Consider the following 19,619-nt stretch of genomic DNA (forward strand, 5'->3'; position numbering starts at 1 on the left):
TCCTCTTCTATACTTTTCCAGTTATGATTTTTACTAATTTGATATGTATAATATTATATCTCATTTCAATTTGCCTTCGTCCAATTATTTCTATGCTTTGCTCAGATGGCAAAGAATCCACCTGCAATGTGGGACACCTGGATTCGATCCCTGGGTTGGGAAGATCCCTTGGGGGAGGGCATGGCAACCCACTCCAGTATTCTTGCCTGGAGAATTCCCACAGACAGAGGAGCCTGGCAGGCTACAGGTTGCAAAGAGTCAGACACAACTGAGTGACTAAGCAAAGCACATGTTTGTTAGTTCACTGAGTTTCCTCTTACAAGAATCTATTATTTTTAACCTTTGTTACTTATTTTATTGTATTGCTATCTTTTCCTTACTGATTTGCAGTAGTTTCTTGTGTACTCTAAACATTTTTAATATTAATAATTCTAAATAGTAATGTTAATCCTTGCCAGCTTTAGACATTTTAGCTTCTATAAGCATAGTTTCCTTTTCTGTCTCTCATCTACTACCTTTGACCTTGGTGTTCTTAGTTGAACAGAAATCTTCGTTTTGATATAATCAAGCATATGAAGTTCAGTTCGGTTAACTTCAGCTCAGTTGCTCAGTTGTGTCTGACCCTTTGTGACCCCATGGACTGCAAGCATGTGAAAGTTTTGCCTTATGATTAGTTCTTTTGAAGTTTAGCATAAGAAGACTTTACCCATCCCAGTTCACCCCAGATTCTTCCTCCATTCTTTACCACCAAAAGAAAATAATAGTTCCCTTCTCTGAGCCTCTCAAGTCTTTTACGCATGCATAACTCATAAAACCCCTGTCTTAGTTTTGTATTTTATGGGAATTTTACTGGTGGCAGGTTGAAACACATATTAAAACACACACACACATAAGTACTGTAAATTCAATCTTCAGCTTTGAGTCTGCATGTCTGTATTTGTTTCAAATTCAAGAGAGGATTCTCTGCCTATCCAAGAGGCAGTTTGTAATTTAATAAAATCATAAAGAAAATACAGCTTAGTAGTCTAGATGTTACCCACATGGCAGCCTATTCATAAGCACGTTTTGGAATCTTCATCTCCTTCGTCATTCTGAGCAATGTCTTTGGAACTTGTCATTTACTAGAATGTCCTTTTTTAAAATTTATTTTTAATTGCAGAATAATTTTTTTACAGTGGTTTCTGCCATAGAACAATGTGAATCAATCATAAGTATACATTATATCCCCCTATCCTGCACCCTCCAGGAGGAAAGGGTGGGATGAATTGAGAGAGTAGCATTGAAACATATTTATTACCATATGTAAAATATATAGCTAATGGAATGTTGCTGTCTCACACAGGGAGAATGTCTTTTATTTTTAAGATATACTGAAGAGTCAGTACTAAATTCATGCTTTCCATAAAGAAATTCTTACTGTAAGAAAAATGTGAGAGGGATAATAAAAGCATTCTTCAGGAACTTAAAACCAGGTTAGCAAACCACAAGTAAATGTTCACAGAGATAGTCTCCCTCCGTCTAGTATGACTTAGGAGGTGTGACGGTGAAAGCTCCATATCCACATATCCTATGCAGTATGGTAGTATAGTGAGTTTAAGATCAGCCAACTAAAAATAATCACACTTCATATCATATGACTATGCTATCAAGGCTGCTCTATTGTTGTGACCTTATTTTACATTTCCCCAAGAAGATTGTCCTCAGTAGAGAATATTCAGTTTGGGAAGCATTTGATTTCTTTCCATCCAACAGGGATTTAGATTGTGTTCTCAGGCATTCGGTTCTCAGCAGTTTTCAAGTGAGACACCATTTGGCAGCTCTTTATAGAGTTCTGCAGCTTTTAAAGGTGTCTTTAGCCTAACAGGAAGCTTTTCTGACTTCCTTATAAGAGTCCTCAATTTTCACAAAGGAAAAAGAACATTATTCACCTCTCCAGGAATTCTAATCCATATGTTAAACCCTCACCATCAGAAGTCTACCTATCATAACATGTACAAGGGTATAGATGAGTCCAGGCAAAATGTGGGGAAGCACACAAATGTTCTCCAAATGCTTTTTAGTGATTCACTTTATTGCTCTAGCTTTTCATAACTTATGACCAGTAATTCAAAATGGGTTGGAATGTTGAATACAAAGCTCCACATGTAGGTAGGTCCATCCAGGCATGACTGTTAAGACTTAAGTATTCTATTTTATAAATGAAATTGTTGGAAATCTTTTGAATTTGTGTTGGCTCTTTGATGCTGCAAAGAAAAAAAATTACTTTCCAGGGAAAGGTGAGCAAATAATTGATCCCTCGCTGCAAATTTGAATCTCTCTTGTGCCCTTGGCTCTAGATGAAGAACTGTACTGTCTATATCCACGATGACTCCATGTTTGAGCCTGAGGAACAGTTCAGGGTCTACCTCGGCCGTCCTCTTGGGAACCACTGGAGTGGAGCCAGAGTTGGAAAGAATCACATGGCCACCATCACCATAGCCAATGATGAAGATGGTAACAGAAGAAATTGCCTTTAGTTTCTCTTAGGTTGATGGGACTTGAACTGATGTTTCATACTAATGTTTTAATGTAATTACAGGTGTTTTGAAAACTGAAAGCACTATAAAAATGTCTGATGGTAACAGCTGGAGTATTAATAAAAGAAAAACAGTCTTGGAATATTTATAGAAAACAATTATACTCTAATTTAAAAAAAAAATGTTGGCAGCAAGGGATCCATTCCACAGTTCTCTGATTTTTTTTGACTGTAATTTTTTTTTAATTTCAATTGAAAATTTTTAAACATACAGTTTTATCTGGATGTTTATTTGGGCTTTTTTGTTCCTGCTGTGTGACACGTAGACTATTAGTTCCCTGACCAGGGATTGAAACCATGGCCCCTGAATTGGAAGCAGGGAGTCTTAACCACTGAACCACCGGGGAAGTCCCAGAGCTCCAGTATTTTTAATCACATTGTTCCCTAGCACATCACCAAGACATAAGGAATGAGTGTGGTTAAGAGCTAGGACAGAAGCACTAAGACAGACACAGAACAAAAACTGTTTTAAGTCCCAGCAATTCAGGAGCAGGGCTGGAAATACAATCAGAGTCAGTTGAATCCAATGAACTGATTTAAAACACTGCCACCTTCCTGGAAAAGTCTAATTTCTCAGTTTTATTCTCTCTAATTGATTTGGCCTACTAACCTAAAAATACTTAAATTCTTTAGTCAAGTGCTAGCAATGAATGACCCAAGCACCAAAGAAAACAAAATCTGTTTTAAATAGGGACATAGCTGTTTTATTAAAATAGATATTTAAATGAATAGACAATAGTACTACAACTAGTAATAGCTGTTATATTGAATACTGATTATATACCAAGAACTGTTATAAGGATATTATTTAAAAAAAAAAAAACCTTCATTTAATCCTGACAGTAACCTTTTGAGGTAGGTGTTATTTTATCCTATATTATAAGTAAAGAAATTGAACCCCAGCAAAGTTATCTTATTTATGCTCTTAGTTTCACAGCTGTAAGCAACAAAACTGCATGAAAAACCTTATTTTATCAGATTCTAGAATCTACGCAAGTCAGTGAGATTCAGGGTTTTTAATATAAAATAGAGACTAACTTGAATTGAGGGGAAAAAAGTTAGAAGCCAGCCTTGAAGTTGAATTAGCTCATTACCAAAGGAGACAGGTTCAGATCTGAGGTGAACCCCTCCTGCTCACACAGTACTTAGATCGTACTTAGTCCAGTACTTAGGCTCACACAGTACTTAGCCCAGTACTTAGGCTCAGAGAAGTCACCGGTTCACACTGTTACAGTAACACACCTCAGTCTCAGAGAGCGCACACAGTAAAACTATGAAGTCTCAAATGAGATGTATCTTTGACAATTAGGAAGAACGGATTTTCTGAGAGAGAAGAGGGAAGTAAACATAGAGACACCAGACATTTCTGCAAAAGTCCATGATATGTTTTTAGAGGGTATAAGGTCTGTAATTGCTCCCAATTTTTCTCTCTTCTTATCTCACTGTTTCCACCACTACCTCATTGCCCTTCCCCTTGAGAATATAATACAAAGGAAGGCATGGTTCGAACTCTAAAGAAAACAATTATTCATTTCACAGCAATGAGGGTAGTACTTCAAATCAGATTGTGTTCGGAAATCTTATGTTTCTGAATTATTGTTGTACCAGTCACTAAAACTACTCACTCTTTTTTTTTTTAAACTTTTTGTTTTGTATTGAGGTATAGCCAATTAACAATGTCACTTCCAGTGAACAGCGAAGGGACTCAGCCATACATATACATTTTATCAATTCTCCTTCAAACCCCGCTCCCATCCAGGCTGCCATATAACATTGAGCAGAGTCCTCTGTGCTATACTTTAGGTTAGCTTATTGGTTACCCATTTTAAATGTAGCAGTGTGTACATGTCAATCCCAAACTCCCTAACTACCCCTTCTCCCCATCCTTTCCACCTGGCAACCATAAATTGGTAAAACTACTCATTCTTAACTAACCTGTGATATTTATAGATAGATAAAGCTAAGGGTGGGGGAAAGTGAAAGCAGTGGGAGGGAGGATCCAGGAGATGGAGATGGGAGATAGATTTGGTAAATGTAAGCAGTATATAAATGAAATTCATATCTCATAAATGAAAAAGAGTTGGTTCATACAATCAGTCAATAGATATTTATCAAGGGCTTACTCTGTCTCGGTCCCTTGATAAATTGTGCAGATTTAAAAACATGCTGTGAGCTATAAGGCCTAGATGGAAACTTGGATAGCATGCATTTCAAAGTGCTTAAAAATGTTTCCTCTACTGCACTCTTTTTAATAAGAAATATGTGAGAAACAGCTCCTGTAGAATCACAGATGAATTCCTTTTTCCAAAGTATTGCTTAGGGGTAAATACAGATTGATTTTTATGACTGCAAGCTATTTTGCCTTTTGTATTGTTAACTAGTGTGAAAAATTCCCGCTTGTCATTATAAAGTGTTTTCATGGGAGCTGGAATTCTTTTTCACTTTTCCAACTTGCTCTTGTTCTCCTAACCTTGCTTCCTTAGCTCCTACCATTGAGTTTGAAGAAGCTGCATACCAAGTCCGGGAACCCTCAGGGCCAGATGCCACTGCCGTTCTGAACGTCAAGGTGATCCGCAGAGGGGATCAGAACAGAACATCCAAGATTCGCTGTAGCACACGGGATGGGTCAGCCCAGTCTGGTGTGGATTATTACCCAAAGAGCCGAGTCTTGAAGTTCAGTCCTGGTAATTGAATGCCAATCCCAATTAGTAGGTCTTCCTTAAAGTGTTAATTGATTAGTTGTGTCTGACTCTTTGCGACCCCATCGACTATAGCCCACCAGACTCCTCTGTCCATAGAATTTCCGAGACAAGAATACTGGAGTGGGTAGCCATTTCCTTCTCCAGAGGATCTTCCTGATCCAGGTATCAAACCTAGGTTTCCCGAATTGCAGGCAGATTCTTACTGTCTGAGTCACCAGGGAAGCCTCCTAGGTATTACTTAAGAAAGAGGCTAATATCTTATGTTTGAAGGAAAAAATAAGCAGAAAATTAAAAATATATATATTTCCAGTAGCATGAAGTACTTAGTAAGCACACATTTGAGGTTGTAGGAATCTTAACATTTTTTAATTAGTAAAAATGGCATAGGATAAGAAAAAAAAAAAAAGAAATGCTTTACTTCAGAGCATCCTAGGCATTTTGGATCATTTAAAAGGATTTTTTGTTGTTGTTGTTAGCCTATGATTTGGTTGAGCAATGGGAGCACCTGAGTTTTTAAAAATATATGTGATGCCATCATTCAGCAAACATCAGTATGGACCATTGTGCTGGGCCCTCAGGGTTTACTCAACCCAGAAGGCACAATCTCCATGTTCAAATGGCTTGACATCTACTAGGCGATGCTATGCAGATGAGTCATGGAAGAGAGAAAGATGAGATTCTCACAACCAGCTGTTTAATTGTTTGAGGTATTTCCTTAATGGAAGGAATGAGACAAAAAAGGAGCTTTTACTCTAGACTTGTCCCCAAAACTTTCTGGAGCAATATAAGGTGAAAAGGCTGGTGTATAGCCTGGCACTGTTTGTGATGTAGCCAGAAGTGGGCAAAAATGGTAGAAGCCCTCTTCAGAGATGACATGGCAAGAGGAGGGAGGAAATGCCTCCCTTGGAGATGGAGGGGTGTCTCTGTATGTCTCCATCACCCCACGGAGCTTCAAAGGGCTTTTGGCTCCATCCCTTGTGCGTCTGGCTAGTGTTTACAGGGAAGGTAGGTGCCCTTCCTCCACATCCTCACAAGGACCTCTCTTCCAAGTGTCTTAGCTTCTTTCTCTTCTGCATAAGGATCTGGGGGAAAGGCATGCCCGAGAAGTAACCTAGCCCAGGTGTCTATAGGAGGAAGAAGGTCATCTTGACCACTGCCAGGGGTCGCTGCACCCTCATAGAATCACTTTATATAAAACATGGGGATTTCTGAGCTCTAACCCTCCCCATTCCATGCTGGGAAACTGTCACATTATCATCTTGGCAGAGACAGCCCTGTAGGTAACCTCTGAGCTGTCGCTTCCCAGGAGACAGCTTTGAACGGTGTCTAGTGTGTAAGCACTCACTGCCACACAGGGGCTTGTTCTTAAGTGTAAAGGGAAACGAAAAATTAGGCCAAAAAAAAATGCATAACCAGGGTGGAGTGTTTTTTAGATCATAGATTTTTATTACCACCAGCTAGTATCAGGCAGGGGCCATTAATTCTCATGTGGTGTTGAATAGTAAATCTGTAGGACTGAGCCTCCACCACAGGTGGAATTTTACCTATAAAACTGACCCCTCACTGGAGATGGGGCTAAAGTGATTGGCGGCCACTGCATTGAGCCTCTGAAACATGAAGCCTCAGCAGTGCCCCTTAAGTGGGTCACTGATGAGGACCTTTGCTCCCTTTGTTCTGTCCTTGGCAAAGGTGTGGATCACATCTTCTTTAAAGTCGAGATCCTGTCCAATGAGGACCGGGAGTGGCATGAATCGTTCTCCCTAGTCCTTGGCCCGGATGACCCAGTGGAAGCAGTTCTTGGCGACGTGACCACGGCCACAGTGACGATTCTAGACCAGGAGGCAGCTGGGAGTCTCATCCTGCCAGCACCACCCATTGTAAGTCTCACGACCCAGAGGATGGTTGCTTCTGTCTTAGGCATTAGATGAGAACTTGAGAGAAGCAGGACTGCTCGTGTCCCCTTCCCCAAATCCCTCACTCCCATCACCTCCAGGGTCATCTAGTAATGTCTAGTGACATCTGTGGTCATCATGACCGTCACACTGGGTGCTTCTAGCATCTAGAGGACGGAAGTCAGGGATGCTGCTGAACATCCTACACACAATACATAGGACAGTCCCCCTCCTCTCAACAAAGAGTTGCCTGGCTCAAAAGTCAGTAGTGCTAAAGAGGAGAAACCTTGTTTCCACATAAGAGCGAGACCAAACTATGTTGAGACCTTTGTCTGACAAAGAAAGTACAATACCATTGATCTTCTCATTTCTTTGGTGAGCCCTAGAAGAGTAAAAATGGAATCTTCCCACATATCTATTATCCTACATACTCACCACGGGCATAGAATTAAGTGTCTATGGAGCTGTACCACCGTGTTTCCCAATTTGGGGATGAACAGAATGAATGCACCGACTTCACAGTTAGGAGGAAAACTCACAGAGGTTGCCATGAGTCCCTCAGTCATGTCCGACTCTTTGCAACTCCATGGACTGTAGCCCGCCAGGTTCCTCTGTTCGTGGGATTCTCTAGATAAGAATACTGGATTCCCTTCTCCAGGGGCTCTTCCTCACCTAGAGAACGAACCCGGGTCTCCTGCATTGCAGGTGGATTTTTTACTGTCTGAGCCACCAGGGAAGCTCCCAGAAGTTGCCAAGGGGAATTTAACATAGGATAATGAAGCAGTCCAAATAAGTCTTATAACTTCCCCTGACTAACTCATACAATAGAAAGACCATTTCAAAATATGTCTCTTTGAACATGAAACAAATATATATGTATGTTCAGTCACTAAGTCATGTCTGTCTCTTTGCAACCCCATGGACTGCAGCATGCCAGGCTTCCCTGTCCTTCACATATATCCTTTATTTACTTGTATTTTGCCAGATGCACTACTGCCTGCCATTAACAGTTTAATGCAACTTTTAACTAATATCTGCCATTTATGATAGAGTTTTGGTTACAGTGTGTGGGGGGTGGAGTGTTTTTCACTTGAGTCATAGGAATCTGATTTAGGAATGAGACCATTAAGATACTAAAGCTTTTAACTCAGGGAGGAGGAGGATCTTCCCTACTATTGAAGATTTCCAGGATCTTTTAGGAATGCCTGGTTAAGCATTGTTAAAACTACTGCTATATTTTAAAGAATCCCTAGGAGTTAAGTGATCATGTAGGTCTCTGGGGAAGAGAGCTTTAGTTTTCTGACCATCCCAATACCTACCCAGGGCTGAAGCTATGTTGCTCCTTGGCAGGTCATTACACTTGCTGACTATGACCATGTGGAAGAGGTTACCAAGGAGGGAGTCAAGAAATCCCCCTCCCCGGGCTACCCGCTGGTCTGTGTCACGCCCTGCGACCCCCATTTCCCCAAATATGCTGTCATGAAGGAGCGCTGCCATGAGGCTGGCATCAACCAGACGTCTGTGCAGTTCAGCTGGGAAGTGGCCGCCCCCACTGATGGCAACGGGGCCCGGTCTCCCTTTGAGACCATCACCGACAACACGCCATTCACCAGTGTCAACCACATGGTAGGTCTGGTTACAGAGGGAGAGACCTGGCCTTTATCTTTGTTGCTCCAGCTCTGTCAAATTCCTTGAGGTCCCTGCATGCCATTTGGTATAAACTAAACAGTTAAGCAGGTACAACACTTTCCTTTTGTTCTTATGTATGAGAAAAGGTAATACAGTGTAGCAGAAAGAGGGCTAGGCTAGTACTCCAACAACCTGTTACAAGCCTTGATTCTGCCTGTTCTGAACTATGTGATGGTAAGTGTTTACTTCACCTTTCTGAGTCTCAGTTTCCTGATCTACAAAATAATACCTCCTTTGCTTAATCCACTTGACAAGGTCATTGACAAATAGGAAAGTGATTTACAAATGATGAAGTAAGTCAAAGATTCTAGGTAAGTACAAATAATGAGTCTCTTTTCAAATCTCTTAAATCATTCAATAAGGAGTAGGGAATAAATTCCTTAAGAAAAAAGGACCAAGGGTTCTACCATATTTGTATATCCAATCCAAAGTGGCTGCCACATTGGTGGCACACAGTGGGGACCAGTTATTAAATAAAATGAGAGTATACTTATTAAGTGATCAGTATTTTTCAAAGCCTGGTGGGAAGATATGAAAAGAGGTTCAGAATGTCGTTGCTGTCCTCAGAGAGTTAGGAGACCAGACGCACACCTCTGCCACCATCAGGGAGCCACGTTCAGCAGTGCTTTGCCCACGCTCAGGAAACAGTCCAGTGTTCTGACTCTGCTCATTGCACTAATGATGTTCTTCAGAGAAAGCTGAAAGCAGTGGAGATTCAGGCTCCACAGAGCATCCGGCACCCAGCAAGCAACCAATCATTTGTGACTGAAATGAGTGCATTTCATAATTTTGGAAATCACAAGTTTTTTTCAGACTTAATTTCTCTAGATTTTTCCCTACAAATCCACAGTTTGTTCTCACTTTAACAAGTGCCTTGGACTTCTCTAGTGGTCCAGTGGTTGGGAATCCACCTACCTGCCAGGGAGACAAATTCAGTTGATCCCTGGTCCAGGAAGATTCCACATGCTGAGGAGCAGCTAAGCCCAAGCACCACAGCTGGAGAGTAGCCCCTGCTCACCACAGCGAGGGGAAACCCGTGCTCAGCAATGAAGACCCAGCATAGCGAAAATAAATAAATAAATAAAGTTTTAAAAAGAACTCTCTTGAGTAGATAGTGGAAGAAAGCTGTTAGACATACGTGGGAGCCTTTGGATAACGTGGGTCCCTCGTGTCCATTGTCTTTGGCACAGCTTATTCAGAAAGGCCAGAAGATTAATTCTTTTGCAACATAATCTAGTTCAAATTTAAATTATCTTTATTATTATTAGAAATGTAAATGGCAAGACTTAACAGCTTATTGTTTCATAAATACCTTGTTCTATATTCAACAAACCCATGAAGGGGCAGTTGGTTTGATTTGAGCCAAATATACATTTTTATCAGGTACCAAGTTTACGATTTTACCTTATATTTCAGTTTGCCTTCTTGTGATGAATTGGCGACTAATCCTCTTACCCCAGCGTCCTCTGCTCTGCCTTCATTTCTTCAATTATTTATTTAATACTGTTGTAGTGTGTGCATTTTTGTAAGATGCCTCAAATCCCTTCTGAATGAAGTCCATGTATAAATAAATAAATAAAGTCCTGGCAGCTAATTTAAAAAATTTTAATGGAAAAATCTTCTTCAATTTTTAATGGACTTCAGTGAAAATTGTTTCCATGGTAGAATTTATAAGTTGGTATGATTGCTTTGTGGGAGGTTTGCTGCACACAGAACTACTAATGAGTTTTTCTTATTATATACTTCCCTATGTCAATGCACCTAGAGAGTTTCAGTGACCTAGGTTACCTCTGCATAGATTGCATTAAGCACTCATGGATTCTGGGTGTCTGGAGCATGAGAAAATCTGTAGAAAGACTTTCAAGGCCAGTAGGTGTCAGAGGCCAAGTTCTCAACTTCAAGTCTGCCATGTTATTGTAACCCTTAGTAATTAGAGGGGAGTTAAGGGAGGGAATGGCAGTAGGGAGGAAAGAAAACTAAGAACTCCTAGAAAAGAAGTGTCTTTCCTCTCTATCCTGATACCATGCCTTCAGCAAAAGTGACTTAGAGGCAATGAGTCTTGCTGGAAGGGCTGAAAAATCAAGTAGTCCTCTGAACCTAATACGTAAAGAGAACAAGTATCATTGGGAATCAGTCGTCTCCAGTTTCTTGCTCCACATTTGTCTACTTGCTAGTTACCTGGCTTACAACCCAAGGCTCTAAGTACTCAGTGCTCTGTCCCGGGTGCCTGGCTCCTGGTAGAAAGTCAATACTGAGGTGGTGAGTGAATGGATAGGTGGGTAGATCAATGGACACATAGATGGATAGATGGATGGATAATGGATGGGGTGGGCTAAGAATGCAGCCTGCCATGTCAGTCCACAAAGGACGTTGCAACAGCAGCCACTGCAGCCAGTGGGACACCCTAAAGAGACTCAGGATGAGAAAACACAGGATACTGGCCACTGATAGCTGAGATGCCTATTAAAGGAATGATTTCAGTGAGTGACTTAGCAGCAGCAGCAGCAGCAGCAAACTATTTCATCTTCCTATACATGGAAAAGTGCAAAATTCCTTAACTTGAGGTATCCAGTTTTAACAGTCATCTTTTGATGTTCCAACTACCTGGCCTTTGTTGCAAAAACTCTGATTAATATGTATCCTGGCTCTTCCCATTCCTCTTTGGAGCAGTCTCTCACGGTTATCTAAGATGCTGTATCCTGGGTTTAAGTCCTCAGTTTAGCCTGCTGTATAAAACATAACTCTCACCTTTTAGGTTGTGTAGTTTTTTCAGCTGACAATGGTCTTCACAGATTATCACAGATTATCATCCAGAAGACACAGTATGAAGAGCTGTTGAGGCAGCATCCACGTGTCTGAGGTGATTTATTCTTCCTGGTAGGTCCTGGACAGCATTTACTTCAGCCGGAGGTTCCATGTACGTTGTGTGGCCAAGGCTGTGGACAAGGTGGGCCACGTGGGGACCCCCTTGAGGAGCAACATTGTCACCATCGGAACAGACAGCGCTATCTGCCACACTCCAGTGGTGGCTGGGACAGCCCGAGGCTTCCAGGCTCAGTCCTTCATCGCGACCTTGAAATACCTGGATGTCAAACACAAGGAGCATCCCAACAGGTCAGGGGGAAGTGCCTTCCATGAGGAGATGGCAGAGAGAGTCCCCAGCTGTGCACTGTGTGTTTTCTAGGTGGGACAGATCAGTGAGTGATGCTTCTGCAAAATAAGAGTAATGGTGATGAATGCTTCATAAAAAGTTGACTTTCTTCAAATGCACCCTAATATCTGGCCCTTGTCGATCTTGCTAGCCTCATTTCCTTCATCTTGTTATTTTCACCTGCCAGTCCACCTACAGGGAATCACATGTAACTTCCTCAGGGTTTCAAGCACTCTTAGGCGGCCTGCCTCTGCCATGTGGCTACTCCTGGCTCCAGCCTTCCCCCGTCCCCTTCCACTCCATAGTCTTAAATCCCATTGTCCCACCATACCTAAGCCATGGCATCTCTCTAGGAACTTTTCCATCATCTCCCCCAGTTTAATTTGGAAGCTTTTACTTCCCACTTTTCTGGCAGCCGCATCTGCCTCTCCGAGAGTGTGATCATTATTCATTCTCTCCTTGTCATCCCCACCCAGCAGACAATGGTGACAGGGACCATGACTGTTTATTTTGCATCCCCTCTGCCTAGAATGTTCTTCTTGGCACCTAAGAGGCACTCGCTAAGTACCCAGTGAGCAAATAAGTAAAAACACTAGTGAATTATAACTCAGTGGGCAGATATGCCTTTTTTTTTTCCTGTGTCCTATGATCTTGATGGAAAATGGATGCTTTCATTTTTTGTATAGCAAAAAAAAAAAAAATTATTTCAGGTAGGTTATACATATTCATCAGAGAAGGCAATGGCACCCCACTCCAGTATTCTTGCCTGGAAAATCCCATGGATGGAGGAGCCTGGTGGGCTGCAGTCCATGGGGTCACTAAGAGTCGGACACAGCTGAGCAACTTCACTTTCACTTTTCACTTTCATGCACTGGAGAAGGAAATGACAACCCACTCCAGTGTTCTTGCCTAGAGAATCCCAAGGACAGGGGAGCCTGGTGGGCTGCCATCTATGGGGTCGCACAGAGTCGGACACGGCTAAAGTGACTTAGCAGCAGCAGCAGCATACATATTCATTAAACCTGGTAGTGTTTATGTGCATGCCTTTATGAGCAACTGAGCTTAGAGAAAGGGGCTCATTTACATGAAAAAAAAAAAAAAACAGATTTGAACATGGAGCCAAAAATATGCAAATCCTTCTCTTTTTTTCTAACAGAATAAAATTTATTTTTGTAAAAAGCAATAACAGAAGTGTCCAGGGTTACTACTGACCCCGTTCCTTACAAAAAGAGCCATTCTGTTCATATTCTGAGGTTCTGATCCTTCTTTAAAACATGAGTCTTTGTTCTGGGAGACTAGCTGCAAAAACTCACAATGCACCCTCAATAAACATGCTGAAAATTTAAACTTGAACAGTGAAAAAATTGCAGCCCCTCAGTACAGTTTTGTTGTGTTACAGTGTTAACCGGTATTTATTAAGCTCATATTTTATTTAGAATTGTGTACTACAGGCTCTGGAAAAACAGAAGTGAAGGAAATGGTCCTTTGCCCTCTTAGTGGGAAGCCAAGACAGACTCTTAAAGCATACAAGAAATAGCAGCTAATATAAATAAGTTACAGACTTCCCGGTACAAAGGTATCTAAAGGCAGAAGAATGTAGTTCAAGGCAGAGCTTGCTGCAGATTGAGGCCCGTGAGGGCTGGTGGCCTTGTTAGAACTTGCTGGTGGGGAAGGGAAGGCTTTTTAAGTTGGGGAGAGACCACGTGTGTCTTAGTCACTCAGTCATGCCGACTCTTTGCAACCCCATGGATGGTAGCCCATCAGGCTCCTCTGTCCACGGGATTCTCCAGGCAAGAATACTGGAGTGGGTTGCCATGCCCTCCTCCAGGGGATCTTCCTGACCCAGGGATCAGATCCTGCATTACAGGTGGACTCTTTACCACTAGCACCACCTTGGAAGCCCCAAGACTATTGAATAGTGGAGTATTACTATTTCTAGGCTTTTTTCCTGGGTAGGGATACTGGCCTTAAAGTTTAAGAGCTCAGTGATGTCTTTTGGGCACAAATACTTTAGAAAATTCGGTGGCAACCCTCCACAGACAGAGAAAGAAACTTAGCCGTGCCTATACCATCCACTCGGCTCCAGCTCTTGAGGAAACAAAGCTTCCTTTTAAAGCAGAAGAAAGCTATAATTTATGGTTGCGATGTTATCTTTTCTTGTATACACAAAAAATCTATGATTCTCGATTACTATCAGTCCTGACTCTGGAGGATCTCCCAGGGGCTGGAGGGAGGAGAATAACCCTGCGTGCACTTTGTACCCTCATGTACAGGGAGAACTCCTACATGGAAAGCTTCAGGAAAAAAAAACTGGTAAATTCATTGGTGAAGACAAATTGAGTTATGAGAAAGCAAGAAAGCTGTCCGTTTCCATTGACCTTAGCCCCCCATACTGGGGGCTTCTCAAGTGGCACTAGTGGTAAAGAACCTGCCTACCAATGCAGGTAGACGTAAGAGGTGAGGGTTTGATCCCTGGGTTGGGAAGATCCCCTGGAGGAGGGCATGGCAACCCACCCCAGTGTCCTTGCCTGGAGAATCCTGTGGACAGAGGAGATGGTGGGCTGCAGTCTGTGGGGTCTCAAAGAGTCAGGCATGACTGAGTAACTGAGCACACACATGTACACAGTGTACCATGCTAGCTGCTTACAGCAGGCACCTGAAAGCACTGATTTCTGCTCTTGTTTCCCCCCTAGAATCCACATTTCCGTGCAGATTCCGCACCAGGATGGAATGCTGCCACTCATCTCCACCATGCCGCTGCACAACCTGCATTTTCTTCTATCTGAGTCCATCTACAGGCACCAACACGTCTGCTCCAACCTCGTCACCACCCGGGACCTGAGAGGCATCTCAGGTGAGGGGAGACTTCCCTGTTAGTGTGCCCAGCCCAGCACGATGACCCTTAGGGATGTGGCTAAGTGAACTCTGCTTTTCATGTTTTCTCGTCCTCAAAATCTGCATGGTTAGTGGATCTGCTCATCAGCAAGCAGCCAAACATAGGCAACTTAGACAGTGACGTGAATAGGAAAAAACAAAGACCTTGGAATCAAACTGACAAGGTTCATGTCCCTATTCCACTCCCTGTACAACTCAACAAAAATAGCTGGACAGCTCTGAGCCAACTGCTTTCTTATCTATCACATGAGGAGAATAATTGCTCCCAAACAAGGTAGGGATTGAATGTGCTGACAATTTAAAAACCCCCGTCCTGGTCGATTTTAGCTCCTTCTTTCTCCCGCACTTGGTTCCCATGCTCTCAGCATTTTATAAAGCTCCTGTGCAATGGTAGAAACTACAGGCTGGTTCTCTAGGAGCAGTAGCCAAGGTGGAGCTTGGGGTATGAGGTGTTTATTGGGCATCCACATCTCCTAAAGGGAAAGGGAGGAAGCAGCACTGGGCAGAGGGAGAAATCTGCAGTGTGGCCAATGAAACCGCAACCAGTTCTTAGAGGGAGCTCTGGAGAGAGCCTAGCTATCCATCGTGTCCTGCTTCCAGCCCCAGTGGGCAGACCTCTCTGCCCCACCTCGCTCAGTCCGTGGATTGCAGACTGCTGGAGCAAGTGCGTGCCGTGGGGCTCTGCAGCTGATCCAGACCCAAGGACACTGACGGCTGAGGCAGCACATCTCCTGTTCACCAGGGCAGACGTTGTAGTTTACAAAGAATCCTGTCCGTTTCCATTCACCTTAGCAAGTGCACATTAAATGCGCATTTCCTCCCTTTGCAACTGATGAATCATTTAACAGTGCTTTTGAAGACAGGAAGGCATTCGTGTCCTCTTCCATATTCATTAAGCATCACTTTGGGTAGTGATGGTCTTGATACAGTAGGAATTAGTAGAGTGTAAATGATTCCTAAGTCACTGGGCTGCAGATGAAAGTTTCATTGGTCTGCATATGCAAGCTAGTGGAAGAAACATACCATGTCTGCAGGCTGAAAGTTTGCACCTCTTCCTACTTGACCACAATTAGTGCATGTTCACTGACACCCTGGTCTTTGTGGTGCAGAGGGCTGTGTGCTGGTGTCAAACATTCTGAGAAATGGATCAGCTCTTTCAGAATATCATAGTTGCTTTCAGAACCATACAAAGGTTAACCCTAATATTCTAAAATTGTGTCTGTATTCAGCTCTCTTCTGCATAAAGGTCTTCCTTAATTTAGAACAGTTCAGTTGCTTGGCAGCATTTGATCCAATAATTTTTGCCTGTAGCAAGGGAGGCTTAGTCAAGCATCATTAGCGAGCTATTTACTCATTAACACAGAATTAAGACTTTTTTTTCTGCAAGAGTTCAGAAACCATAGGAGGTAGGGGAGGAGTAGTCAGATGTTTGTTTGCTGGCTCCCCATAAAAGCTATTTTTTTAAAAAGTCAGTCTTGAGAAAGAAGATTTCACCAACAGATTCTCCATCTAATAAATCCATTTCTTCAAGGACTGATTGTGAAGCATAGCACCAGCCTGGGCAGGTGTGACAGGCAAGGCTTTACTGTGTTCTTTTCCAAGAGATACACAGGGCCACCAGGCACTGGCTTCTTCATTTATGGTCTCATCCATTCATCTTTTCTTCCCTGGCTCTTGCAGCATCTTCCCTGAGTCTGTGACCCCAGTCACTCTGTTTAACATGTGGCAATGGGCAAGATGACAAGCTCCCCTCGCCTTGTCACCGAGCTTGTGTCAGGAGCCCTGGTTAGTTAATTAGTGTTAGTTGCTCAGTCATGTCCAGCTCTTTGCAACCCCATGGACTATAGCCTGCCAGGCTCCTCTGTCCATGGAATTCTCCAGGCAAGAATACTAGAGTGGGTTGCCATTCCCTTCTCCAGGGGAATCTTCCCAGCCCAGGGATCGAACATGGGTCTTCCACATCTCAGGCAAACTCTTTACCGTCTGAGCCACGAGGGAAGCCTGGGAGCCCTGGGGTGCTCTATTAGTCATCTCAGAAGGAAGGAAAGCTCTCTCTGTGTGTCCAGAGGATGTGGCTCTTCCTCTCCCCCCAGCTCCTGGGAAGCTGGTGAAGGGCAGGTGCACAGACTGGATTACTGTTCCTTGTTTCTCCCTCTCCCGCAGAGGCAGGGTTCCTGGACGACAGGGTCCATGACAGCGTGGCACTGGGGCCTGGCTACGACCGCCCCTTCCAGTTTGACCCCAGCGTGCGGGAGCCAAAGACCATCCAGCTCTACAAACACCTGAACCTGAAGAGCTGCGTCTGGACGTTTGATGCCTATTATGACATGACGGAGCTGATTGATGTCTGTGGGGGGTCTGTAACCGCCGACTTCCAGGTGGGTGCCCCAGGGGTCTGTCTGAAGGCTGCGTGCACCTGGATATCATGTTAAAGCTTGTTCATTCGTTGAACTGAAGCACTTTAGCACCCAGTTGCTCCCAGAACTGCACCAACCAAGGGACTTTTCTTTCTAAACCCTGTAAGAGAGACCTTAGCAGCATCATAGCTAGAGCAAGCCCCCCAAAGTCCTCTCAATCAGCTAATTAGAAAATTAATATGGAAGATGTTTAAATTAAGTTGAAGAAAATTAGCTGTCTGGCAGTCATTTATATAAAAATCTAATATAGCCTTGCTTCTCTAGGTATATAAGTTTTTTCCTCTAGGTGTATTTTGGAAAGAGCTTCCCAGGTGGCTTAGTGGTAAAGAACCCACCTGCCAATGCAGGAGACAAAGGTTTGATCCCTGGGTCAGGAAGATTCCCCTGGAGAAGGAAATGGCAACCCATTCTAGTATTCTTGCCTGGAAAATCCCATGAACAGAGGACCCTGGTGGGCTACAGTCATGGGCCTGCAAAGAGTCCAACACGACTGAGCAACTAAGCATGCATATTTTGGAAAGTCAAAAAGGTTTACCTTGATAGGAAGATGATGGCTAAGTCGATGTGTTTTCCCTGCGTGGGGAAATGAGTTAAAATGACAGAAGTTCCCTGTCTTTCAGCAGACAAGTAAAGCACTGTTGTCCCAAGCATCATGGCAACTGTTCAAAACACCTTGCTGTCATACCTATTCCAAACCTATGGTTAATAGTCCTTAAACATCAGTAATAAAGAAAGTCTTAGTTGCTCAGTCATGTCTGACTCTTTGTGACCCCATGGACTCTAGCTTGCCAGGCTCCTCTGTCCATGGGATTTTCCAGGCAAGAATATTGGAGTGGGTAGCCATTCCCTTCTCCTGGGGATCTTCCCAACTCAGGGATCAAACCTGGATCTCCCCCATTGCAGGCAGATATTCTTTACTGTCTGAGCCACTAGGAAAGCCCAACAAAATAAAACATTATAGCAAGAAGTCACAGTCGTAGGCCATTAATATCAAAGGGACTAGGCTAATGCATCCTCATGGGAAAAACAATTCTAAAGCAGGCGCTACCCAATTTTAAGTAGTTATCTCAGTGAACTAAGAAAATCAAATATTTGTTTTTCACTTCAAGTCAGGTTTAACCACACTGAAAGAGGGGACTTACGCGTAATCATTTTAGGAAAGTTTCTTTGATTAAAATTTGTTTCCTGGAGATGCCTCTTGGTTTGGTTAATTCTCATTTTGTATACACTATCGCCCTCTACTGAATAGAATTTTAAGGCCTTCTGAGGTTTCCTTCGTGCTTCTGCAGTTGCATAACCTACATCCACTTTCAAATATGCAAAAACTCAGTGATTGGTTCCTTCTTTGGCCCCCTCCTCCCCAAAATTATTATTCTTTCTTCTCCCTGACTTTAATTATAGTTTTGGCTATCTTTATTCAGAATATGCTTAAAAATGACAAAGACAAGAAATTCTTATTATATATGTCCCACTTTTTAAACCAATACATATATACCACAGAAGTACTTCGTGCTGTTTCTTTAAAAATAGATGAAACAAGTGGTATATGGTAGAGTGTACAACTTAAAACTCGCCCTAGTTCCTATCTTTCTTTATCAGATATCGGCAGAATTAGAGAAGACTTAACCTCGCTGAACCTCTGAAATGGCACTAGCAATCTCAAGGTGGGACAGCATCTAGCAAGGTCTGCCACAAAAGAGTTGTGCAGTAAATATTTATAAGAGTTTTTTTCTAAGGATTAATAAGTAATATGCAGGTTAATGGAGAATAAACAGAAACAGAGGAAAAATAATTTTACCAGTCAGCTAGAAAATTTATGGAGGTTCTAACATCAGCAATGGTGAAATTAGGGCAAATGTATTTAGAAAAACCTGTACATACGGGGACAGAACATGATGTGAGATCCAGATACAATCAGAAAATTTCCCAAAGACAGAGTAAGATTTTCACAAAAGGTTTTTAAGTGCATAAGGAATTAATGGAGCCTTTTGAAGAACTTGGAATCCAACTTTAAATCCCTGACAACTTTGAATATGAAAGAATACTTTGGAAAAATAAAGTTCCAATGTCATAAATATTAATTAAGCATTTGGCTCTTTCCCTTAACTACCCATGGAAACATGTTACATTGTATATTCAAACAAAATTGTATGTAAGTTCTATAATGTATTATCACATTTGGCCAATGACAAAATATAATTGTTTTAAAGTAAACTTTTTGTTATAAAGGAAATATATATTTATGACAGAAAATACAATATATATCTCAAAAATTAATAAACCACTGCCTCACTCATA

The 19,619-nt window shown here is 42.4% G+C and overlaps 1 protein-coding gene across 1 annotated transcript in view; it reads left to right on the forward strand.

The window, feature by feature from the left end:
- The window catches only part of FRAS1 (Fraser extracellular matrix complex subunit 1), a 523,572-nt gene that overhangs the window by 475,873 nt on the left and 28,080 nt on the right, over positions 1 to 19,619 (forward strand). Inside the window, exons 60-66 of the mRNA XM_027970762.2 lie at positions 2,337 to 2,493; positions 5,059 to 5,259; positions 6,967 to 7,154; positions 8,520 to 8,795; positions 11,740 to 11,972; positions 14,703 to 14,863; positions 17,068 to 17,282. Of these exons, the coding sequence (XP_027826563.2) occupies positions 2,337 to 2,493; positions 5,059 to 5,259; positions 6,967 to 7,154; positions 8,520 to 8,795; positions 11,740 to 11,972; positions 14,703 to 14,863; positions 17,068 to 17,282 (1,431 nt within the window). The remainder of the gene's footprint in view (positions 1 to 2,336; positions 2,494 to 5,058; positions 5,260 to 6,966; positions 7,155 to 8,519; positions 8,796 to 11,739; positions 11,973 to 14,702; positions 14,864 to 17,067; positions 17,283 to 19,619) is intronic.

This window comes from Ovis aries, chromosome 6 (genome assembly GCF_016772045.2).
Source record: "Ovis aries strain OAR_USU_Benz2616 breed Rambouillet chromosome 6, ARS-UI_Ramb_v3.0, whole genome shotgun sequence".
Classification (NCBI taxonomy): Eukaryota; Metazoa; Chordata; class Mammalia; order Artiodactyla; family Bovidae; genus Ovis; species Ovis aries.